This window comes from Emydura macquarii, unplaced genomic scaffold (genome assembly GCF_026122565.2).
Source record: "Emydura macquarii macquarii isolate MOO-44397 ecotype Brisbane River unplaced genomic scaffold, CSIRO-AGI_Emac_v2 contig_2205, whole genome shotgun sequence".
Classification (NCBI taxonomy): Eukaryota; Metazoa; Chordata; order Testudines; family Chelidae; genus Emydura; species Emydura macquarii.
Genome location: NW_027132342.1, coordinates 25,488,295 through 25,514,458, shown reverse-complemented (window position 1 = coordinate 25,514,458; position 26,164 = coordinate 25,488,295). Strand labels below are relative to the sequence as shown.

The 26,164-nt window shown below is 39.8% G+C and overlaps 1 protein-coding gene across 1 annotated transcript in view; it reads left to right on the top strand.

Annotated features, from left to right (window-relative positions):
* The first annotated feature begins 547 nt into the window (after positions 1 to 547).
* The window catches only part of ELK3 (ETS transcription factor ELK3), a 65,393-nt gene continuing 39,776 nt past the window's right edge, over positions 548 to 26,164 (top strand). Inside the window, exons 1-2 of the mRNA XM_067559773.1 lie at positions 548 to 891; positions 22,996 to 23,204. Of these exons, the coding sequence (XP_067415874.1) occupies positions 22,998 to 23,204 (207 nt within the window). The 5' untranslated portion in view covers positions 548 to 891; positions 22,996 to 22,997. The remainder of the gene's footprint in view (positions 892 to 22,995; positions 23,205 to 26,164) is intronic.

The following is a 26,164-nucleotide window of genomic DNA, read 5'->3' as shown; positions in this document are numbered from 1 at the left end:
CAACTATTTACATATAGGGGAGGGTTGTTTTTTTTTTGTGGTCTTTTTCCAGTTTGTTTTAATATGTTTGGTGTTGTTTTTGTATTTTGAGGTGTCTGTCTATTTAAGGTCCATGTCTGAAAAGAGGTCAGTACCCCTTCCAAGGTGCTGAATACCCTCACACTGCCACTGAAGTAAAAAGAAGTTGAGAGTGCTCAGCGCTTTGCAGATCAGGTCCTCAGACTGTACATTCCTCGAGGCAAAGACCATGACTTCTCCCATGTTTTGTAGCCTGCTCAATGCACTGTTGGTGTTTAACAAGTAGTAATAACTACTAATAAATAATATTAACCTGGGCATGTTCATCTTTTACAGCTCTGAGCCACTATCTTTGGAAAAACTGCTTATTTTGAAAAGCCACCTTATGTTCTTAGCAGAGGCTGTTCATGGGCCAAGTTTGTTGAGCTTGTTTGAAGCTCCTCCCCTGGGGTGTAGAACAGGAAGAGGTGGAGGTCAGAGGGAGCTGCCTGGAGCTCCTTGTGTGTGTAGTTACCGTTACCATTTTACTATGTGTATGTCTTATATTACAGCAATGCTGCACATCAGCGGCCAGAGAGAGGGGAGAGGGGAGGAAAAGCCTGTTTACACAGACTGCAAACCGCCTGGGGAATAATGCAGGAAAGGAAGTGAGCCGGCTCTCTGTCTGACTGCTCCAACTTCCTGCTCTCACACACACACACACACCAACCAAGAAAAAGAGAGAGAGAGAGAGAGAGAGAGGAAAAAAAATCAGGATCTCATTACAAGAGCAACAGAGCGTTTGCAGAAGACTGTCAGCATGGAAAACCAGGGGATTTTACCCAGCTCCCTTTAAACTACAAGGAGCGATTGGAAAAGTCCACCAGGCTCTGGGTATGTACAAGTGCTTCTGAACTTGGGCTAAGTATTGCAAACTCAAAGTTTTGGGGGCTTTGGAACGAGTGTGAAGGGGGGCCAGACAGGCTGTAAGAGATGAGCAGAGAGGAGAGTGGATGCAGCTGGGCTGCGGGGCCGAAGGGGACAGGGGGCTGCTCTCCCCGCAGGCGGTATGTGTTTCCCTTCTGGCTTTTAATCTGCTGATAAAAGGACAATGTGGCTGGAAGGGGCCCGGCCTGGGTGCGGGGATATCAGCTTCTCGAGCCGGCCGCGCCAGGGGAACGAGTGGCAGAAACCCAGACCAAACTGTTTACTCTACGGCAGAAAGGCGGGTGGCAACTCGGGGGGCAGGGCCCGGAGCCCCACGGGGGATTCCTGGCCTGCCTGAGGGGAGCAGGGGGGGTGTCAGTGTCTTGCCTGAGGGGAGCGGGGTGGGGGTTCAGTCGCTTGCCTGAGGGGAACAAGGGGGGTGTCACTGTCTTGCCTGAGGGGAGCAGGGGGGGGGGTTCAGTCCCTTGCCTGAGGGGAACAAGGGGGTGTCACTGTCTTGCCTGAGGGGAACAAGGGAACTGCTTTGTCTGGGGCCAGAGGCAGGGGTTAAGAGGGGCACTGCCTGCCCTGGCTGGGGAGGGGAGAGAGGAGACGAGGAATCGTTGCCTGCCAAAAAGGGGAAGAAGATGAGGGGCGTGCGCTACCCTGGGAAAGAGATGTGTGTGGGGGGGCAGGAAGGGGCCAGTGTCTGCTTGGGACCGGCGGCAGGGGGCCAGTGTCTGCCAGGGCTCTCTGGGGGAGCATAAAGTGGAGCCAGAACCACCTGACTGCCCAGGAAGCCCTTTGGGGTGCTTTGCTTCCACTCACTCCCCAGGGCTCCCAGCTGCGAGGGCCACGTGGCCCTTAAAAAAAAAAGAAAAAGAAAAAGAAAATCATCCTCGGAATAGTGACTGGGGGAGGGGTCTGGGTGTTTGTCAACACGCCCAGGAACTGGGGATGTGTGTACGGATCCCCGCAGCCCCTGGAAGGGGCGAGCAGGGGAAGCTGTGGGGGAGGAGGCTTCTTGCAGAAACTGCAAAGGGGGGCTGAAAAAAAAAAGTGGGGGGAGAGTTTTAGGCTTGTCTGGAAACAGCAAGACTAATTGCCATGCGCTTCCGGTTTGAAACTGGCAGCAGACAACATCTTGAAAATGAGTCACTGCAGCTCACAAAGAAACTCTGTGGTTTTCTCCTTCTCAGGTTTATGTATTTGCTCTTTTTACAGTTTCGTTTGTAGTCTTCGAGAGTTCACCTCTCTCCCTTCCCCCTCTTTTTTTTTTAGGTTCCCCCCTCCCCAAAAGCCCTCCTGTCCTGGCTCATTTTTATACATTTCACCGTGGGGAGGGGGGAGGAAGAGAGAGAAAGTAGAGAGTTGTTTTTGGATCTGGCTTTGCTGAAGGTTAGAGGGACTCTGATGCTGCAGGGGGAAAATGTTCCCTGAATTTTCCACTGGCTGCAGGAAGAGAGCCCATTTAGTCATGGCTAAGTAATGTCTGCACACACACCAACTAATCTCATTAGGAGTTTCCGTTCCCTAACACAGGAGGGTTTTGTGAAGCCCTGTCAGCCTCTCTACCACTGCAGTTGAAAGGGAGACAAGTTACATCTTTATTTACTTAGGACCATAGGACTCAGACCAGTTTATTCTATGCAGCATCTTTTTAGTCATGGGGTCTTCAACTTTTAAAAAAGTCAGTGGTGTCATTTTAATTTCTAACAAAAAGGCTTGACTCAGCTAATTTTTGCTTGTGCAAAATCTTGGTTAGTTTCAGAACTTTAAGCATAAATGTAATTTACAAATATTTGATAGTTGTGGGAGGATGGGTTTGAACAGGGGGATATTTAGGAGGTTGTACTAAGCTAAACATGTTCCAGCCATCTATGGTGTTCTTATGCAATTGCATGGATTTTTTGCAGATCAGAACTACACTCTTGCTGGTAGTGGTGGTAGGTACCAAGATACTATGATGGGTGCATTAGAACTGTGGTGGGTGGATGAAAAGACAGAACCTTGTATTGTCACTTTATTTGGTTAATTTTAAATTGACATTTAATTCGTGCTTATGCCTTTCAACTTATGTGGCTTGTAAAGCGGCTTTGATATTATTTATTTGTTCTGCAGTAGGGTACAAAGAGTCTATTCAGGATTGGTGCCCTGTTGCGCACACACACAAATATGTTCTCCCTGTCCCCAAATGCTTACTGTCAAATTTAAAGTAAGAAGTTGTACAAAGGGAGCATGAAGCAAACAAAGAAAATAGCAAAGAAAATCAAGTCTTAGACACAAGTGTTCTCTGACATAAGAAATCTCTAAAAAGCAAGTGTGTAAAAGAAAAATGTGTATGATAAACATGGTAATGCCATGAAACACTTTCATCTGACACCTTTTAGTTAATAAATACTGTGAAAAAATGTAATGATTGAATGAAGAATTAATTACACATCTTTACCTGAGATGATCCTCAGCATTTCCTTTACGTTCTGTGTTCATCCTGTGCTAAGTTTTTCTGTATAGAAGAGTTTTTGACCAATGCCACATTGCAAGGCAATTTAATTGGTGGATTACTGCCCACTGCAGTCAGAATGAGACACACATTCATTTCATAAGCGGTCACACAAGAACTGTAGGGATTATATATTAAACATAGAAAATACTCAATCCCTGATCAGCCATCAGAGATGATCTTCAGGCAGTAAGAATTGTATCTCTTTTCAGAGTTCATTCTTCTATGAAAATCTGAGTTTTCAAGAGACAACCGTATTACTGGGAACATTTAATGTTTTAAAGTCTGTTGGGTATGAACCAAAATATTCTAGTTATAATCCAGTGAATATTCTGTATGACATCCAAAATCCTATTAGATTGTCCCTAACATTAATCATTAACTGTGTGTGAAATCTACACTTTATATAACCCATCTAATAAAACTAAATATTGTTGGAATATCAAAATCTGTTGCATCTGTATAGAACACACATATGTAGATTATATGTGAATGATATGATTTTCATTTAATTCAGACTAAGTAAAAAATTCTTAATCTCTTCATAATGATGTATGTGAAAATAGTAATATCAGTTATATGTACTACATATTTGAAATAAACAGGAAAGGACAATCCACAAGTGTTTTTAGAATAAAATATAGCAATTCAAGTGAAAAAGTCCAAATTTTATTTTCTTCTACTCATGAATGATGATATTCCCCTTAAATTATAAAAGTTCCTTATGTGTGTATATATTATAAATATTTATCTCATTCCTTACCTATTCTGATTGTAAAATAAAAAAATGATTAAGAAAAAAAGTTTGTCGTTACCTAGAAAAGAGATGTTTTATTTTATATATATTTAATAATTCTATTGTCAGAGTTGTATACATTTGGTTTTTCTCAGAATATTTATAAACTTAAACAGTTCTAAAAGCATGTAAAGAAAAAAACTGTACACTCTGGGAGTCAGGTGCCCTTTTTTTGTCACATTATCCACTTACATGTAGAAGACAAACAAATAGCACAATCTCAAATAAATAAATAAATAAATAATCCTCCTTATAAATATATTTACAAAACTCTACACACATGTACCTATACTTTTACTTTTAGAGATAAAATCAGTTTTACTTTGAGTCATTAGAGAGACTTACTACTCACTGATTCATAATGTGCTTTACTCCAAACACTTGATGGTATTTGATTCAACTTAAGTCATGAATACAGAGTAAGTATTACACTCCAAAGGCTGAAGTTTTGTCTTTCTTTATACAGTAAATTTGATTGTATCAGCTGTACAGTCACGTTGTAATCCCATTTTTTGAATGGATACTAATTCAGGGAATGTGTATAAATTGGAGATGTTATAGGGAGATAATAGCGATCATGTGGTTTTATATTATCTGAAACTGAGGTATAACAGAATGTAATGGTTTTTGTTACGAGAGAACAAAAGTTATACAATAGAAATGTTACATTAATTTGTTGGTTCACACAGATGCATTGAGCCCCATGCAGTGCATCATGTGTAGGGAAGCTAAGTAACAAAGATGCATGAAAAATATGGGTGCAGAGTCTTAGGTTTGGGAAATACAATTACATGATGTCATTCTAGTTTCAGGAGAATGAAAAGCAGTAGACTTTCAAATAATATTGGCTACTGATGAAAAATGAGACTGTGGCGTTTGCTAATAGAGGAGGAAGCGGTGCAGTTACTTGTGATGCATGTTATCTGTAGAAAGTGTAATTTCCTAGGAAAAAGGGATCCTAAACTAAGCCTGCCTTAATCAGTTGGTAATACATGTTAGTGACAAATCATTAACAAATGTATACACCTGTTTGTGGTCATGTCTGTGTGCCAAATGGTCCTGTGTCACAGAATAAGATAAATTAGAGATGGAAAAAGACATGTTTGATCAACCAGTCCGTCATAAAGGCATGGCTGGTTGGATGTGTTTGAAATCTGGACTGATTATCAATCTACAGCCTTCCTATGGTGGTCTTATTCCAATCTACATTGAGTCTCAACATCAATTTCTGAATTTCTGTTGGAGTCACTACATTGATTCCAGGACATTGATCTATTGTATGAGCCAGTTCCAACAAGACTTCTGTTGGGTTTTCAACTGCTACATGTCTTTTGTGACCACACCCAATGGCAATTACAACAGGCTGTTGCTTATATGCTTTTGAAAACATGCTGATCTGTAGATCCCACTACTGGTTTGTAGTTTTCTATGGATTTTTCCTCACTGTTTTCCACAATAGCAAATCATATAACCCTGAATCATTAGACAGATGTTTACTTGGTCTGTAGCTTGTTTAATGAATCAGCTAATATTCTTGAGACTGTTGAGAACTCTTGAAAGACTGAATATATCTGTTCTCATGTTGAAGTGTTTTGTTGAACTATGTATGATTTAAGAATTAGTCATGATTTGTAGCAAAATGCTGGGATGTAGGAACAGAAAGTCCAGCTCACTACACATCAAAATAAAATGGTAAATTTTTGGAAACAAACCAGATGAGACACACCGTATACCTTGTGTGTGTACTTTTCTAAAACAATATGCATATTTGTCTTTGTTCAACATGTACTTAAACGGTTATGTTTACATTTTTATATCTAATGTTAACTTCTCCAGAATTAAGTTTTTAAAGGGTTTATCTTTAAATATATATTTTAGCTTGCATCCATTTTTAGAAAATACTTTTGTTTTTCTAAACGCAAACTATAACAAACAAACAAAAATCCTGTAACAAGCACTACATTCAATAACATCATTGACCCAATTTATTTGGGCATCAGCTTTCGTGGGCAGAAACCCACTTGCTCATCTGACAAAGTGAGTTTTTGTCCACGAAAGTTTATGCCCAAATACATTTGTTAGTCTTTAAGGTGCCACAGAACTCTCACTGTTTTATTAAAAACAGACTAACACGGCTACTCCGCTGGAACTCATCATTGACCCAGTAACTACTGATTCATTCAATATCATTTAATGCCCGTATATGTACCTTATGTCCTTCTGGTGAAGTTCTTATTTTTAAATTATTATAGTGGGACATGCAGTTGAAATTGTTGGTCTGTTCAGTTTTTGTAATTGAAATGGCCAGTATCTCCCAGTCTATTCTATAACTGCATAGTTCAGTAGCAACTTTATACTGAAATTATGAACTTAAGAACTTAATGACCCAAGTGTGGCTCTGATGTAAGCAGGTGAACTCAAGTGAAATCATTTTTATTGATTCCAATGAAGTTACACCTGTTAATACCACATCTGATTTTAACCCACTAGCTCTACCAATGCTTTTGCAGTCTGCTTTATCTTAGAATGATATTTACATACTTTGAGGAGGTGTGTCCATAAATTGTGTGAAAAAAGTTAAATAGGAACTGGATTCTCTGCCCCATGCTAAGCTTGAGTAGCCAGGCTTGCCTCAGGGTCTGCTTCAGCGTCTGCAAGAGATAGAATCATAGAAATGTAGGGCTGGAAGGGACTTTGAGAGGTCATCAAGTTCAGCCGCCTGCACTGAGGCAAAACCAAATAAGCCTACATCATCCCCGACCATGTTTGTCTAGCTTGTTCTTAAAAATCTCTGATGATGGGTTTTCCACAACCTTGGAACCCTATTTTAGAGTTTACCTACCCTTATAGTTAGAAAGTATTTCCTAAAATCAATCCTAAATCTCCTTTACAGAATCTTGTGTTTTTTGGTGGTCTTCCTGATTTGGTGGTCTATTGTAGACCCCTTATTATGATGTAACCCCTATTTTTACCCCTTTCATCGTTACCCAGGAACCTCAATTGGTCTGCTCTCCCCTCCTTCTGGACCTCTGAACAAGTTTATATTTTTGATGTATAAGGTAGCACCTTTTCCCTTTTTATCCTGCCTGTCCTTCCTGAACAAGCTATAACCCTGTATACCAATATTCCAGTCATGAGACTTATCCCACCAAGTCTCTGTGACATCAACTAAGTAATAATTTAGCTTATGTACTAATACTTCTAGTTCTTCCTGTTTATTCCCCATGCTCCTTGCATTTGTACATGTTAGATGTTGAGGAGATTCCCCTGCTGATGTCCTTCTTGTTGCTTCTATGACCCCGTTGTAATTTTCCATGTTCCGCCCCCCCCAACATCTAAGCCTCTGTTAAGGTTGCCTTTTTTTTAATGTTTACATGTGGGCTTTTGTCCCCTGTCCCCTTTGAACCTAGTTTGAAGCCCTCCTCGCTAGATTGGCAAGTCTGAAGATGCTCTTCCCCTTCTTGGTCTGGTGAACCCCATCTTTTCCCAGCAGACCCTCTTCCCAGAACAGCATCCCGTGGTTGAGGAAACCAAAGCCCTCCCATCAACACCATCTGCGCAGCCATGCATTCATCTCTAGGATGCGTGTATCCTTACCTGGCCCCTTACCCGCCAGTGGGAGGATGGATGAAAACATAACCTGTGCACTCCACTCTTGCTCCTGGAACTCTGTGCTCAGGGTCATACCTAGCAATATCATTAGTGCTCCCATGGCTGAGTAACATGGGGTAGTGGTCAGAGGTACTGCTGAGCCTCGGCAACCTTTCGATAACATCTCAGATGTGGGTTCCAGACAGGCAGCACACCTCCCAGGAGATCATGTTAGCTGGACAGACGGATGCCTCCATTCCCTTCAGAAAGGGGTCCTCGAGCAGCAGCACTCTACGCCTCTTCCTCCTGGGTGCAATGACCATAAGCCTCCCAGCTTTGGGGGCAGGTGGCTCCTCCTTCTCAGCCATTGAGGTCTCCTCCTCATGTCCTGTTGCCAGTACGGTGTACAGTTCTTTCCCCTTGATGGACAGGGGATGTGGATGGAGGGTGGAGGACCGTCTGTTCTCAAAGTGGCCAGTAGCCAGTCTCCTCCTTGTAGAGCAGCCAGTTTTCCTTCTTCCTTTGGTGCTGTTGTAGTCATCTATAGTTAGCTAACATTCTCCATCCTAGGTGTTTCCAAGTGTGTCCTGTCAATGCAATCCTCCCACTCCTGGATGCTACCCTGATGAGGCACCTCCTCCTGCAGCTCTTCTTACTTGCTTTCCAAGGGACTCCACCAAGATACCTCTCGCACCGGGTCTTTCCCCCTGTCCGGCTTTCGTCGGCAGGGACATACAGGCCTCAGTCCCAGCAAGTCAAAGCCATGGCCTGGCTGGAAGCTGCAAGTAACTGCAAGTTAGGGAAAGGAAAGAAACCAAATCATACATCTTGGCCTTCCTCCACTTGTGAACTCTTCTAGGCTCGAAGCTGCCTTCATCTCACCAGCCGCTGGCAGCCTGCGTGCTTTTTAAAGCCTGGACCCTAAACACAGCTGGAATGCATGACTCATCCCCTCTCACTCAGCCACCTCTTACCACTGCACTACTATCATCACTTCAAAGAGCCCCTGCTAGAAAGCAGGCGCTAACTCACCTAATTGCAGGGCTAGATTTCGAAACACAGCAAACAGAGCAACCAGCCGAGTCCTACCAAACTCGGTGACAAACTCCCAGCACAGAAAGTGCTCCTCTTTTGCCCCCCAAAGTTAATCAATAGCAGTAAGATAGAGGTGCCCCAGAGATACTTGCCAGCTGGCTAACTCCCTTTGTGAGATGAGGGAGAAGGAATCCTACTGCAGGCCACAAATCACTTTGCAACTGTTAAGCACTGATCCCACAAAGCATCTGAACATGTACTTAACTTTGAGTATGTGAGTACTCCTATTAATGTCATGGGACTACTTGGATGCTTTAAGTTAAGCACATGATAAAGTGCTTTGCTAGATCAGGCCCTTAGTGCAGCTCTTAGTGGGACTGGAGTAGCTCCTGCCACTCCTATCTATGCCTGCTCCTGCTGTACAGGGACCAAAGGTCTTCCTGGTGTGTCATAGTCCAGTTCCAAAGGCTTGCTGGGTCAGGATATGAAGAACATCTTCATGGCTTGCAGAGGATGTGATCCCCTGCATGGGCTCCCCAAATCCTGTTTCATGGAACAGAACCACTTTCACCTTGTCTTGGACTGTCTGTGCCAATGTATTCCATATCAGAGGGTTCCAAATACAGAGCAGTAATATTAACTCATTTTTTGGTGTTTTTGAAATGTATACTAATTCACTTTTATCTTAATGTCATATGTCAGTTTTATTAACATCCTATCTGCAAGGGTAATAACAGAGAAAATCCTGTGTGTCTCAACCTTCACAATGTTCCATACCAGTATTCATGGCCCTTTAAAATGTTTCCTTCATTTATTTTGAAACATTCTACCATTTTAGTTGCTGTTAACAAAAATGCTGTTAAGTCATATAATGAATCATTGTCACAGTCTTCCCAAGCACATGATTTTCAATCTTAAAAATAATTGTAAAATGTATAAAGGACTGGCTTGGTGTTAACACAGCTCTTTGTAAAATACCATCTTGCAAGATGAAGTTTTTCTTAAAAATACTAGCAAAAAACCTCATAAATAGGAATTTATTTAAAACCTAATATTTTTACATTTGTACAATAATCCACTTGGGATATTTGTTAAAATTACTTAAATATGTTGTTGTAAAAATTTCACCCTGCTAGTTTGGTGAAACAGATGACATGCTAATACATCTGCAGAACAGATTTCTATTACAACATACATTTCTCTGATGGCAGTATTTCACTGTAATATCTCCACATATCTCTTTATCATCCGTCCATTCTGTACAAATAGAGTTAATTGAGTACCTTTCAGCCTGACTTTCTGAGAAAGGTCCTGGCATATGTTATAACTATTAAACAATTTATATTGCAGTGGCGTTCAGCGGCCCGCTTTGCACTAGTACAAACAGATACCAAAAGTTTGCAATCTAAGTACTTCAGTTAGCTTTTCTGAGCAAAACATACAGTAATACCATAGATGAATCAATAATATTAGAAGGTATGTAGAAGGCAGGGACATATTCTGATTTCAGTTACAATTAGTGAAGTCTGGAAAACCTCCACTGACTTCAGAGGAATCGTTTCAGATTACACTAGTTTAACTGAGATCGGAATCTGGGTTTAGCTTCTAGATATAGGGGCCAGATCTTAGCCTCTGTGAAGACTGCTTTATCCTACTCTGGTGACTCAGAGCAGACTTAAAGATGACCTAAGTGGTCAGTTGAGGAGAATTCTTCAGTGGAGTAGGGCTGGCATTGGGAGCATAACTGCAGCATTGCTTCATTCCAGCATGCTCTGGTTGCTGCAAACCCCTTGAAGGTTATTACAGCTGGTTGCAAATTAGAGCAGCCCCACACTGCTCTAATGTACAACCATGGCTGACCTGATCCCTAGTCAGCTCCAGGATTGGGGAGTACAAAGGTGGCGTACATCCCCCTTTGCTATGCAGCATGGCGAATCCTGAGGACAGTGGCTGTAGTCTTTAGATCTTATTTGACAAGAGTGACCTAATACCTCCCATGATGCAGTGCACAGAACAAAAATAATTATTGCTGTGTGTCCTGGGAAACAGCAGAAATGTTAACAGATTAGTTGGTAAACAAATGTCATTTCTAAAGCTTGTGATTCAGGCACTTTTTCTACAGTGATGTTTGTGGCAAAAATATAAGTGATGCTCCTTCCCTCTCTCTTCTCTGTGGGAATTGATTTAAGTACACAGGATATTATCAGCAGTGGAGGACAATGACCAGATATTTTGTGTGTTTAAATAATGTGCACCTTAAAATGCAGAGTATAGCCCATTAGCTATTTTAGTGTTTACCTTTCTGAATGAAGTTAGAGACAAGATGCTGGGTGACACATGTAGATCTTGCCCGTGTAGTAGTTATGAGAAAAATGGCACAAATTAAAAGATAATTTTAACCTATTTCATTAGGCTCCAGTATTAACACTAGAATAAACCAGAACCTGTATAGCTTTTGGCATAACAGAACGTTTATGGATCAGTTCTGTATCTGAGAATGGGAGGAGGAAACTAATATTCTTGGAATTTGAGATATGAGAGTACATACCAGTGATCCTTAATTTAGGGCTAGATTGTGAACCCCTTACTCATTCTGGTGAACAGTCAGTCAGCAACTGTGGATCTTGACTACTCCTGTGAGTAACTGCTCACCAATGTGAATAAGGGGTTCATGATTTGGGATTGGTCTATAATAGCTATCAAAGGAATGTTAGCTTTTTTTTAGGAGACTCTGTGTATGCAAATGTCTATATGTGTACACAGCTTGCCTTTTATTGAATCGCATCATGCAAGTCTTAGTCTAATCATATGACTAAGTCCCAGAGCAACATATAAGCACACAGGTAACCTGCTTGTGCTATTTTGTAATTTTATGATTCATCTTTCTTAAGCCAACAACTTCTGAAAATTCAGTTAGCAGAAGCGAGGTAGCTAAGTCTGCCAGTGTATGTTGCCATCGCCTCACTATGTTTCAAGTCTCAGTCTCACCTTCAAACTGAGCCAAAACTAAATTACTAGAATTGCATTCCCTTTCCTGCTAGCCATATCCGTTTCTATCCACAGTATTGAGAGACCTGTTTGTTTTCCCGAGTTTCTAGTAAAAGACAAATCAGTTAAGAGCAGAAGATTAGTTTAAAAATAAAAATAAAAATATATATAGAAATAGCAATAGATATACAGGGAACATTTACAGTATTGATACTTAATAAAATGCATTTCCTCATAATAGCTTTCAATATCAGTTATGAAAGCTTCTGTTTCAGTACTTTGTCACAAAAATGGAAGCTTTAAACACTAGTTAAAGTACAGGCTCATCGGTAAAGAAGCCGTATTTACTTTTGGGGGTAATCATCACTGGATATGTCAAGTAAATTCCCCAGTAGTAACATCTGTACCTGCAAGCAAATACCTAAATATATGGCAGTTACACTATTGTGCCTTTATCTAGCTTTTTTCCCACTTGCACATATTTTTTTTTCAACATTTAAAATGGGGACTTTTAAAGATTTTATATAACAGAGCAAAATAATTATAACTGAGCCCCACTGACACAGGCAAAAATGTAACAAAGAAATTCATATGGGGAGAATAAAGATACAGGGCTGCCTTTGAACCTGGAAGTCCCTCAGATTGCAACCTAGTGCATTGCCAACATGCCACAGATGTACACCATATGAGCAGATGAAGGAAATATAAGGAGTCTGTATTCATTTTACATCTATCCCGAGGTGAATGTTTGAAACCATTATAGATTTATGCACTTCTGTTTATGGGTTAGCTTTAGAATAGTTAAACACGTTGTTTATTAAAGCCCTTAACAGGGAGGAAAAAGCCACATTCCCTCAGGTTAAGGGCTTTATATTCCATTCTTGTTAAAGCTACTTCTTGAGCCTTATCTTTTTGGGTGTCTTTGCTCTGAGGACACTCACACTGTCGAGGTTCTGCAGTCACACCTCAGTGTAGCAAGGGACCAATCTTAGGTTCTGTAGGTTGTGGAACTCCCCGTAGACGCCTGTCTCAGTCCATCCCTCTCTACTTTTAAAAATCTATTGAAGACATTGCTTTATCAGAAGTGTTTTTCTACTGCAACCACTGTTGTTCCCATGTGTGTACCCTTCCTTTTTAATTATTAGACTTGTTTTGTCATTTAATAATTTGTTTGGAGTTGCTGTTGTCTATTTTGTGCTGTTTTAATTGCTGTTGCCTGTTAAATTTTAATCTGTACAAAGCCCAAAGTGACTGGTGGTGATGTTTGGGGTGGGGATGCTCTGTAAACTATTATTAAAAGACCCAACAAAATAAAAGTTAATGAAAGACTATTAGTTGATATACATGAGTGGTGAAGCATGCTTACCTCGTGTAATACTGCTAAGCACTGCAGGCAACAAAGCCCTGTGTGTTTTTGAAACACCCTTAACATTCCTTAATTGTGTGGCTGTATTACTGCTCTTCTAAAGCCATCTCAGAACTTCTGTGTTGGGTCAATCTTTAACTTTTTCTAATGTTTCCACTGGGTGGTGCTGCAGGAATTCCTACTTTTTGACCTGAATCTGCATTTCCCAGAAAGAGGCCACTAAAATATAATAGGAGGAAGTCCTGATTTAGAAAGTTTTTGCAGTTTCAACACAATAGAAAAACTTTGAGGATGCTCTAGCAGGAAACATTCCAGTTGCTGGATGTGGAAAAATTACCAACACTCTGTATTGTGTATATAAAGAGTTCCCTAAAGTGTGGTGGTTATATGCTGCAGAACTAGTTAATTTTATTGGCATTTATCAGAGAAAGTTCTTCTTCAAGTAAATACACCTATATTTACACACTTACTTGCAAGCTTATTTTTTCAAGGTCAATTAAATTAGTAGTAAGATCTCCTTTGCTGAATATTTGACAAAGTTTCTAAGTAAGCAAACTGGTATTTGTTTTTTCTCTGTTTTGGCAGAAATGCTAACTTTTCACTGACCACATCCTATTTGTCATCCTTGAAACATATCTGTTGAGAAATATATTTTGAAGATTGACTCAGACTTTTGCCTTATTTTTTTTAAATGTTCCTGTGTAGCTGTTTGGATAGGACTTGCCACTTTCTTTAACCTCTCATGATCTATTGGTTGTCACACAAACCAATATCAAGGGAAAAATGTAATGATTTTGCTAATTATTCTAGAAACAATCTGTCTCAAGATCAACATCAGCTCTAATTTGCAACTGGAGTCATGTTTATAATAAATATACCTGAAAAATATTGTTCTTGATAATATTAAAATTAATTTTTCTCTCCCACAAGCAGTATGTTTCTTATGTTAGCAATTAAACCGTAAAAAAAATTGGCATAAGCAAAGCAATCTGAACGTTGTTAACATTCAATATAGATGTTCACTATAGCACTAGGTTTATAAACTGAAAATAAACAGATAAGATAAATGAGCTAGAAACTACATTTTAATGTATTTTTCTCTAAAAATATTCATTTACTTTAAGCCCTAAATATTTATTCAAATAAATTGAATAATTTTGGTCATTTAAGTGAAAAATGCATTCTTTTAAAATTTGCATAATGATTTTTTTCCTACCAGACATTGTCCTGTTTAAAAAATTTACTCAACTCTCTCCTCATTTCTTGTATCCAGAAAATACATTACAAAAAAAACAAAAACAAAAAAACCCCTCACAAAAATAAGGTAATTTAACAGCATGCTGTGTTCTTTTATAATCTAATGTAGTCATCTCAAGGGTTAAAACAAACCTGAGACACTTAGCAAAATAAAACCAGAGCTACGATTACAAGCTGGGACAGATGTAGGAGGCCAGGTTTCCTGTGGCCCATTTTCCAGTTTCCTGCCTGTAACCTGCAGAAATAGAGGAAGGCAAATGCTAACGTGAATGAGAAACCTAACAATGCACAACGTCATTCTGCTCAGAGAAACGTGCTCTTAGCCAGAAAAGGATACAAAGGCAATAAACACACAAAAAATACACATTCATTTTCCAGGCCAGTTGAAAAGAAGACAGACATCTGTTTAAAGAGAAATGTTGTGTGCCTGCAAAACAAGTACTTTCCTGTACGAGACATAAATGCACGTGTGTGCATGGTAGGAAGAGGGGTGGCTGGGTGAATGTGTGTGTGGAGTAGTTGTATGTTTTGCAGCTGCTCTGGCTGCAAAAGGAATTGGTAATTTCTTAATGTATTTAATTAAATTAATTTCCCTGCTCTGGCTAGGCCTGTGTTTTAATCCTTTTCACGTGCATATTTGACCATTGTTAGCCATTCCAAGCGTTGCAGACTTAACTGGCCTCTAATAGGCTCTACAGCCTGTGTGGCTTCCCAGTCAACCCTGTTGATTAAATCTGGCCCCCCAGGTTTCATACCTTGATTTTTGCTTCCAGCCCCAGGCCTCTATGGGCTTTCTAAGGTCAATAGGAGCTGCTTTTGACCTTACTGGATATGCAGAACCATGTCCATGGATTTTAAAGCTTACATGAGTTCCTAGTGACTTACTAAGACCTGTAGCAAGCAGCTCCTACTGATTTTAGAAAGTCCACAGAGAGGCAAATCTGGGGGAGAGAGAAAGAATCATGACATCGAACCTAGAAGAAACAGGACCTCGGATTAGGGGCCAGATTTAGGTAAATCAGCTGTGAAACCAGGGACTATGCAGAGCTCCTGAACTCCACAGGGTTTCCGGCTTTCTTCTTCCTAGTTACTCTGTGGAGTTTCTACCTCTCCCTATTCCATGGCTGTACAGCTCTTAATATTGCCATGGAGTATCTTACTTTCTGCCTCCCAGTTCATGTCATTAACATTTAAGCAAAGACAAAATGACTGCTCAGTTTAACCTTAACTCTGAATTTCCTGTTTTTCTAATGGTTGTTTTTTGATAACAACAACATTCTTGTAAGATGAGTTTTTTTTAATTTTGTTTTAATTTTTTACCCTCAAATTACTGATATTAACTCCAATATACTTACATTTTTTGTCTGGAAATTAATATAAATTGTCTGGAATGAGCAATGCTAATACAGCACAGTGTGTGTGTGTAAATGCATAATAATTGCTGATGTATCTCCTGAGCATTTCTGGGAATGGGCATTTTCATGGGCATCTTTCATAATATTATCAAAGTCCTATCTGTGTACTCTATAGTGGGTTCCCAATCACTGACACATAGTGTCAGCACTAGTACTCTAGGTGCCTGCTTCCTATGTTAGTGATGTGCCTTAAGTTTGGGCCCCAGAGCCTCATACCTCTTTCTTTCTCATTCAGTTAATTTGGTAAACTATGGTAGTTGCCTGAGAAGTTTGTGGATCCCTGTTATACAGATTATTCCTTTACTATGGAATATTGTATTTCCAGGTATAATTTTTTGGCAACCAATTGTTATGTAATTATATATATCAATGGAGATGGTACTCATCAGGGGAAAATTTATTAGACTATTCATCCTCATTTAGCTCAACCTAATACTTCTGACATCAGTGTGTGGGACATGTCCCTTCCACAAATATACTACATAAAAAACCCCTACATTTAAAGAACACGAAGATTGCAAAGTCAAGCACTAAAAAGTTAGGAATTCCAGAATTAAGGTTGCCTGCACAACCTTAATTCAGCTCCCTTGTGCGTATGCATTACAATACATTCTTTAATTATTTGATCACGTACAGGTTTTTCCACAGGTTCCTTGACTCATTCAGTGCACAGGATAGATGTCAGTATTTCTTTTTATACTCATCATTCAGTGTGTGGCCCCAGGCATTATTTACTGCACACTAATCAAACCTTGCACTGAGTAAAAAATTATTAATTTCTAGAGCTGAGCAAAATTAGGAATTTCTGTGGGAGAAATTCTGACATTTCAGCCTTGTTTTCACAAATTGGGACAAAAAGTTGAAATTCTGAAATTTTTTGTAGAATGGAAATTTTCAAAAATTTTGATTCAGACATGTCAAAACAAAATGTCCAAACATTGAAATTAAACATTGACATTACCAAAATCAAAATTTATCAAAATGCTTTGTTTCACGTTAGAGTTCAGTATTATACTGCATTTTCCCATAGTGGCTCATTGCCTCATAGTAGTTGTATCTGAGCTAGGCTTCCTGGCTTGACTGCATCTCTCATAATACACCCAGAGCCATCTGACTCCCATGATGCACCACATAGGTCAATCAGAGGGAAATGCACATTGCATTATGGGAAGGTGTAGTTCTCCAGGTAGGCCAGCCCATAGGAGAGAATGGGGGCCCAAATTACAACTTTGGCTGACAAGGAAATACAGTTTAATAATTTGTTGAGCTGACTTGAAACAAAATGTTTCGGCTTAGTTCAAAAACCAAAATATGCCAACTTGGGTCAACCCAATCCAAAATTAAATATTTCATGTAGATTTTCCTGACAAAAAATAGAAAATTTTCAGCAAAAATTTTGATTTTGCAGAAACTTCATTTTCTGTTGGAAAATCATTCTGACCGCAAATTCCCAACGAGCTCTATTAATTTCCTCCGGCTTTTCTGTAGGGCTCTCATTGTAGCACAGTAGATTCTGCTTAATAGCAACCCTGTTAATAACAATATTCTGTTAATAGGAACATTCTGCCTGGAGCCGATACTGTCCAGTTGACGAGAATGTTTTCAGGCATGCCAGCTATTGACAATTCTTTTGTGGAAAGCCCAGGCCACACTCAGGTTTGCAGGACTACAGCCAGGGGTGGACGCGCTGGTACATTTGGATCCAGGTGGGTTGCAGGCAGGGCAGCAGAGAGGCTGGCAGGGGGTGGCTATTTACAGGGAGCAGGGGTGCTGGGGGCCCATAGGGCGGCATGGTACTTCTCCCTGTGCTCTCCATGCTGCATCCTGCCCTGGCACTGTGGGCTCAGGCTCATCACATCCTAGTATCCCTGCTGCTTGTAGAAATCCCTCTCCACAGGCAGGTTAGCGGGGCTGCAGTTGGGGAAGGAAGCGCATGGATGTACTGAGCCTGGGCCTTTGGTACCAGGACAGGACGCAGCCCAGAGAGCGCAGGGAGAAGTGCCGTGAAGCTGTAGTGCTTTCTTCCAAGGCCGCAGCCCCACAAACCTGCTTACAGCTGGTGCTCGGCATGTCTCAGGGCTGCAGTTTGCAGTGCGGCAGCCAGGGAAGGCACCTTCCTTTAGCTCTCCACTGAGGGGTTGCTGATCAGTGGAATCTACTGCATCTTAGTTCTTTACAAACATTAATGCAGTCATCATTGCAGCACCCCTGCTGGTGAAGTACTGGTATGCTCGTTTTACACATGGGCAACTGAGGGACAGAGACTGAAGCCAAAGTTGTAACAGAGTTAACTAATATTGTGTGCCTAATTTGAGATACCTTGGACCTAATTGTTCAGAGCCTTTGCTATTTTTTATAGCACTTTATATGTTCAGAGCAGAGCGTCCATTGACTTCAGTTGCAGTTGCTCAGTACTTCTGCAAATCAGATGCCAGGTGTGTCAAGTTGGATACCCAAAAACCAAGGAATTAATTACAATTAATGGCCACCTGTGAATATCTTGGTTTATGTGACTTGCCCAGCGTCACGTAGGAACTCTGTGGCAGAAGTGAGAACAGAATCCATTTTTCCATGGCACCATTCAATTGCCTTAACCATGAGACTGTCCTTTCTCTTCCTACTGTTCCCTGCCTCATTTACAACACACCTTCCAGCTTCTGCAACAAATGAAGCAAGGATCCTACAGATAACAGCTTCAGTCCACCCTATGCAGTGAAAGAGGCTGGGGTGCTGTGGTGAAAATGGCATATGATCATATAATTAAAGATCGTACCATAATGCATATGCGCAAGGGGACTGAATTAACCCTAACCAACCTAATGTTTTAACCTTAAAAGCTTGGCTTTGCAACATTAACATTCTTTTAATGTAGCGTTTTTGGGTGGAATTTCTTCAGATTTTAAAAAACAAATTGAAAAAAAATGTATCATGTAGAACCACATCGAACCCTCCCCTCCTCCATGTGGGTGAACAGCAAGGTTGGGATCTATATGTATTACTTGAACTAATGGAATAATCGGTGGCAGTAAAAGGCTGTTATCTTCTATGTGAACCTGACACTAGAGGGAATGGACACCCATGCTTTGCCAGTAGATTTCTGTTATTGGCTAGACAGCAAAGGAATGATGAGTCTATTCCAAGTTCTGCAGGGGAGTGTTCTCTACAGATTACAGACCCTTCGGTCTCCCCCAGTCTTTCCCTGTCCTATCCCCTCCCTTGCTTCTATCCCCTTTCCTCTTCTTTCATAGCTCCATATATTTTTCCTTAACCATGTCCTTAGAAACAGCTGATCCATTTTATTTGAAACTTTCAAATAAAAAAATCAGCCTGTGGCAGACATCCAGAATAGGAAATTTCAGCCTGTATAGTTTGTTTGTGAAAATGACAAGCAACTGGAAACAGGGTTTATAATGGAAACTGTTGAGCAACCTTAGCTATAGTTGTCATTACCTACACCACCTAAATACACGCTCTTGGTCAGGGCTGAAGGGTCTGGAAGCTCCTGCAACGAAACACACTTCTAAATCAGTTAAGGTCCAATTAAACTTTCCTCTGATATACTGAAGCTATAAAAGCAGCGAAATGCACATTGTGTGTCTGAACTATTCTAGGCCTGGTCTACACTTACCAGCAAAGTATCTTTCGTCGACTTCCTAAAGTCCGTTCTGCGCGTCGTCTCCACTACACTGCGCCAATGGGAAATGCATTCCCATCGACACAGCGTTACTCTTTTTCTGGGGGTGGATTTATTAAGTCAATTTCTGGATTGATTGAGCGGGTCTTCACTTCCGCTCAGTCGATCCTGAGAAATCGATCTGTGGCAAATTCGCCGCCATCAGTGAAGATATACCTCTAGTAATACGATTTATGTCATCATGATTGTGAAGGCTGTGTTGGTGTTTTCACAGCCTGTTACCTGTTTCAATTTCTTCAGCTGAAATTCTGTCTACAAGGTCTTAGCCCAGGAGATTTGTTTTAAAAAAGTCTAAAACAGATTTTTTAATCTGTTTTTAATTTCCTAGAGTGAAAGTAGTTGGTGATTTCAGATGCTTTTTGTCATTGCAAAGAGGCATCAGATGTAAACTGAAATTGTGCAGGACATTTCTTTATAGTGTATATTATTACTTCTAGAGGAGAAACCCAAATAAAAATGCATTTTTTAACAATATGATTATGAGCATGCTCACAGTGTAATAAAATAAACAGATTTTTTAACTCCATGGGCTAGTGTATACATGTGAGAGCCAGATGAATAGAGTTACATGATTAACCATAATCCACTATGGAACGCTAAATACTTATTTATCCAATGGAGTATATCTGCTTTAAAGGGACTTAGTCACTATTAGAGTAAATAGTGTAACTTTAAATATCTGTATCTATATATGCATTTATATCTGCTTTCTTACCCTATATGGGGTAAATTGGGTATTTGTATAAAAATACATAAAATGTGCATAAAAATATATGTAACCAAATAACTGCTGTGCCTTTAATTCTAAATATACGTTTTATATTTAACTTAAATACAGGTTTGTTCAAGAGACTGGAATGGCTCCCCATGGACCTCTGCCCTCTGTCATAGACTAAATTATTGTTACATTGCACAGCTGGGAATCATTGGCTGTATTCTTACCTTTTGTATTCAAATTGAATTTCCAAATGTAATGGATAAACGAGGCCTTTGCCGTCATAAGAAAACAGACTAATTTGGCAAACTCCTTTTTGGTGTGTGTGCTTTGAAATTATTTAGACCAAAGTAAGTTTTCAATTCTATTTTGCCTTCCCTCTAAAGATATTCACTAAATTCTCCAGTATCTTTAGCTGACACATTAAATTAACTTTAGTGAAGAATAAATTATTTATTTATGTCATTAAATATTCTACATGAAAAGTTTCATTTTAGTTGTCATAGGACCTGGTGGATTGTTTTTCTCGTGAGTGAAAAGCAACAAACATTAATTCTTTAACACCCGGATGTATATGAGTGAAGAGGAAAACCTAGAGTTCACTGAGCTGCTTACACAGGTACTAATATAGTCTCACATGGTTGAATAGCTAGAAGCCTTGTGCCACCTTGTGGCAGTCACACCAAACAGAGATGTAGAGCCGTAAGCCTACACACTGGCCACACTGTAAAATAATATTAGAACCTTATTGATCTAGACCCTAATAATTTTATTTCTGGGATAATTCCCAGTTTGCTGGACTTAGATGTAGACAATGGTTACTACAAAAATCCAGTTAACCTGATAATACTGAGATTCTCATGTCTGTATCAGATACGTGAAACAAGGTCAGAATTAAACATGAGCGAGGGCTAAGAAAAATATTGAATTAGTGGCCCTACAGCTCCTATTTTCCCGATTTAGGGCTAGCAACTAATTATCCTATTTGGATGCCTAGAGCAGCAGTCATAAAAGCCTGAATGACTAGCACTGATACATATACCAGTGGTTAGGTGTAATATTCTACATGTTGACATATTTCAAAATAATTGAAAGTGAGAAAAATCTTGCTTAATTTTCTAGTTTAAATGTCAGTTGAAAATGAATTTTTGATTGTAACAATAGCCTGACCTTCAGTGTTAACAATCCTGAATCTTGATTTAAATGTGTGCACACCAAATATGCCAAATCAGAACAGTGACTCTCTAAAATGTCCTAGTTCTTCTATTACTAGATCAGCAATAGAAGACAGGGTCTTATAAAGAGGAGTGACTGTCTACATAGGGACCGCCATGAAAATTAATATGAATTAACTAAAGGTGTGAATTTGAAGTGGGTTAATTAAACTGTATTTAATCTGTGCATGATGCTGTTATTCAGAATTAAAATGGTCTTAATTCAGTTTAGTTTAAGTCACTCTGAAAGTGAATTAAAGCCACCTGAATTCTAACTGAGGGTATTCAGACAGGTTTAATGTGGTTTAATTAATCCACTTGAAATTCACATTTTTAGTTTATTTGGATTAATTTTCCTGGATGTTCTTGTGTAGAAAAGTCCTCAGGACTTTTTGAAAATTTTACCCTATGCCTAAATCACTTTGAAAAATGGGATTTACTCTCCCCAAGTCACTTAGGGCACTTCTGAAATTTTCTCCTCGCTGCCAACTCCACCTTCAATGCTGAAGGGCAAAATACTTCTTACATAACTGATGGAAAATTTAAGGTGAATCACTTTTTGGGAATTATTTTACACTTCCCAAGTATGCTAGACTCTTTACATTACAGATAAAATTATATGGTCTCTGCTCCAAAGAGCTGACTGTCCAAGTGCAGACATGATGGAATAAAGAAGTTTACAAAACAGCAGAGAGAGAGGATTACAGTAATACGATTACGCAGTCACTATGTTAAGGCAGGTCACTTCACAGCAGAATGTATGTTTAGTTAAATGAATAGAAAAAATTAATTTAATTACTGCCTTACTGATACTGCAAGGATCACAAGAAGCAGGTTTTCCTGAAGAGAGGGTAGGACTCTGGGAGTGAATTCTGAGGGTGGGAACTGGCATAGAAATGGAAAAGCAGACTGATGAAGTATCAAGCCTGGCATCATTAAGGAGTGGTGACAGAGATGCAATGAGACTATGTAGGCAGAGGCAGAGTTATGGAGCCTATTGTATTGATATGGGAAGACAGTGGAGGAGTTCAAAAAGGCAAGTGACATGGTCAGATTGGTGGACAAGGAAGATGATTTTTAGGGCCATGTTTTGTATGGACTGTAAAGGAGCAATGTGGGAACAAGGAGGCCAGAGAGAGGTGGTTGTTGCAGGAATTGAGATGGGAGGTGCTAAGGGCCTGGAAATGACACTGGGGTTATGTGAACTTCATGTACAGTGTTTTACTTTCCCTTTACTCTGGTGTATATCTTTTATATAAAAAAAATAATAATGGGGGAGGGGGAAGAATGTTACAGCTAGAATTGTGACATGGGAGTGCTGGTCTTCTGTATTTTTGTGCTTAGAATTATATTTCAGTGTCTTGCACCTTCCTTTGCCAAACTATTTTTAACTACGTAGAATTAATCCTACATGAAGATTAGAGTTGACTTGAACCTTGAGCCTATATCTGTGCTACTGAATGCCTTTCACCCGGTGCTATCTTTTGTCCATTGTAGGTATGGAGAGTGCAATCACACTGTGGCAGTTCCTATTGCAATTGCTGCTGGATCAGAAACATGAGCACCTGATCTGTTGGACATCCAATGATGGAGAATTCAAGCTACTCAAAGCAGAAGAGGTGGCCAAGCTGTGGGGACTCAGAAAAAACAAAACTAATATGAATTATGACAAACTGAGCAGAGCACTCAGATACTATTATGACAAGGTAAACTGTTATTCTAAAGCAGATTAAGAAAATAGAAGCAAATCCTCATAGACTAGTTGAAAGATGCAAATAATATTTTACCTTATATAGAACTTTTCATTCTTAAAGATCTCAAAACAAACTAATATACACAGCGCACTAGTGAAGGCAGCTGCCTCTGGGGTGGAAAACACTGCACCATACTGGAGTGAGGGGGGAGGAGAAATTTTGGCCAACACCTTCTGTAACTGTTGACGACAATAAAATGGCTGTTTATCATGGAGAGTGACTGCTTGGTTATCAGAACATATTTAGGATCTTCTCCAATGAAGAACAGTGGTAGAATATAGTAATGCTATAATTTTGTAATGGTTAGAATAGTGGCTTCACTGCCAAGCTAACTTTAAAAACAGTGAGCACACACACACATACAGAAAACCAGTTTAAATCTGGAGGTTAAGATTTTCAAAGCTGACTGAGGGGAACACATGACTGAGCACACATGATGATTTGGCCAATAATTTGGTAGTCTCACCCAATCGTTTCTACAAATTGTTTTGAGTTTAAGAAATGTCAGTCAGTGTGCAGTAAATGGCAAGTCCTTAAGGGCAAGATATAATGACCATTGATATCAATGGGGGGGCGTGTCTTTCAATGAACTTCAATGGGCATTAGGTGGGGCCCTGATTCTTTTCGTTTGCAATGTAGTGAACATTAATCTCTTGAAACACTTTTAGAATGCCTGTGGCTATGTAATATTACTGCCCAGGAGTTTCATGGTAATTGATCACTAGTTAATGCCCACTTTTTCTTAAGTAGTATTTAAATTTTATGTAAAATTATTTTGTGACAAAATCTGTGTTGATTTAAGTAATATGGTAGATTACATGTTTGGACGTAATTTGATTAGAAAACAGATGTAAGTGGTAAAGTACTGCAACATGCACCAATCTGATATTTTTATGGATGTGCCAAATAAGTGTAACTTACAACAAGAAAAGCAACTAACAGCAGGGTGCATTATTATTGTTGTAATTATTTATATTACTGCAGGGGTGGCCAACCCGCGGCTCGCGAGCCGCATGCAGCTCTTTGCTCTGTGCATTGTATGGGGTGCCAAAGTGAAATTGACAAGCTGCCGCCAAAATGGACGGATCAGCGCGATTTGGCTCTTTGCGGTATCTATAGCTATTTTTTGGTTCTTCATCTCTGACTGGTTGGCCACCCCTGTATTACTGCAACACCTGAGAGTCCCAGTCATGGACCAGGACCCCATCGTGTTATGAGCTGTACAAACACACAACAAAAAGACTGTCCCTGCTCCAAAGAGCTTAGTCGAAGATAGAGCAGATGTGAGCCAGGTGTGTTCTCACCCCACTCCAGGTAAAATCTACACAAGCTGCAGACTGTGAAATTTGCTCCCATTCCCAGTGTTGTCTTCATTGATCTCTCACATCATAAGGACAGAGCAAAAACCACAGTCCAAGCTTCTTGCTCAAGTCTAGCTGTTCCTAGGATTTCCTGCAAGTTCTCTTTGTCTCTGCCCCTTGTTCACTCTGACCAGAGTCACATCCATCTCTCTTCTATTCTGACAGAATTAACCATATACAATAAGTCTGCAGAATTGGCATTGCAGCTTTATGCAGGGCTCTAAATCTTGATAAGAGGGTGGGTTACCAGAAGAGCCTTGCATCCATTTGCAGAATCCCAGAAGCTTCTAGCCTAGTATGGCTATCGCTTTCCTAGCTTTACCTATAGATGTTTTAACTGCTATTCCCACATCACACATGAAATTACACTAGTTTTGCAACCACCTAAATGGCAAATTAATCCAAGTTATGTCACTTTACTCCATGCACTCACTCATATCTGTTTCCTTACCAGCTTACATCATTTACCTCCCTGCTGGATTTGATCCAAAGATTTCTATGGATGTGGCATCCACTGACTTATGACTTAGCCCCTTGTATTTGTGCTGCCAATTCAGTGAGCTTATTGAGTATAAAGTTTTTTAGTATGTATTTATGCTATTCTGTAGTGTGTGTCAACATCCCCAGAGGTCAGCTTCACACAGAGAATGTAGGCATAAATTTGGCACCGTGTTGCTGACTGCTGATAATGTGCCAAAATATCTGCTTGGTAGCTTCATGTAAAGATGTTTTTCAACCACTCTGTCAAAATCAAACCCTAAATAGAAACATCTTGGTTATTGTTATTTGGAGTTATTTAGAACTTTCAAGATAAGATAGGCACAATTATAGCTTAATTTTAAGGAGTTCTGAGCACTCACCAACCCAGGTAAGGTCGATGGGAGCTAAAGATGTTCAGTGCCTCTGAAAACCAGACCCCTTGAGTATGCGGGGAAGGTCATAAGGTCACTCTTAGGGGTAAAGAGCGCCACAGCAAGTACTTTATTGGCCTTTCAGTTGGTGTCCAATCTAGTCATCCACTTTCCTGGGTTAAGTAAGATGTGGCAGCAGTAGAATAAAGTATGTGGAGATAAAGAGAACAGAGTGTAACATAGAATTTGTATTTGATAAACTGAGTATAGCAGAGGGATGAATGCTTGAGGGGAAACTCTCATATGTGATGAGATATTACAAAGACAAATTACAGGAGGACTTATTGGACAGCACAGCAGAGGCATTACAATATCTGGATGCTAGCCTACTATTTTCCAGCTGCTCTTGGATTAATACATATTATTGTATTACTTCAGGATCATTATTCGGTATATGACTAAATTATTGATTTTTACAGTGTGCTCATACTTATTATTCTTACTGTTTCTTAACACTCTTTGCAAAATTAGGGTTAGTGCTAATTTCAATTTATTTTAAAAAAAGAAGTATAGTTATGCTTACTGGTCTGTTCCCATCTTGATTTTCCAGGGGCAAAATAAAATGAGTTTATACTCTGCAGTCACTAACGTTAAAATTTAGCACAATTATGGCAGGTTTGCATGCTACACACAGCAGGGG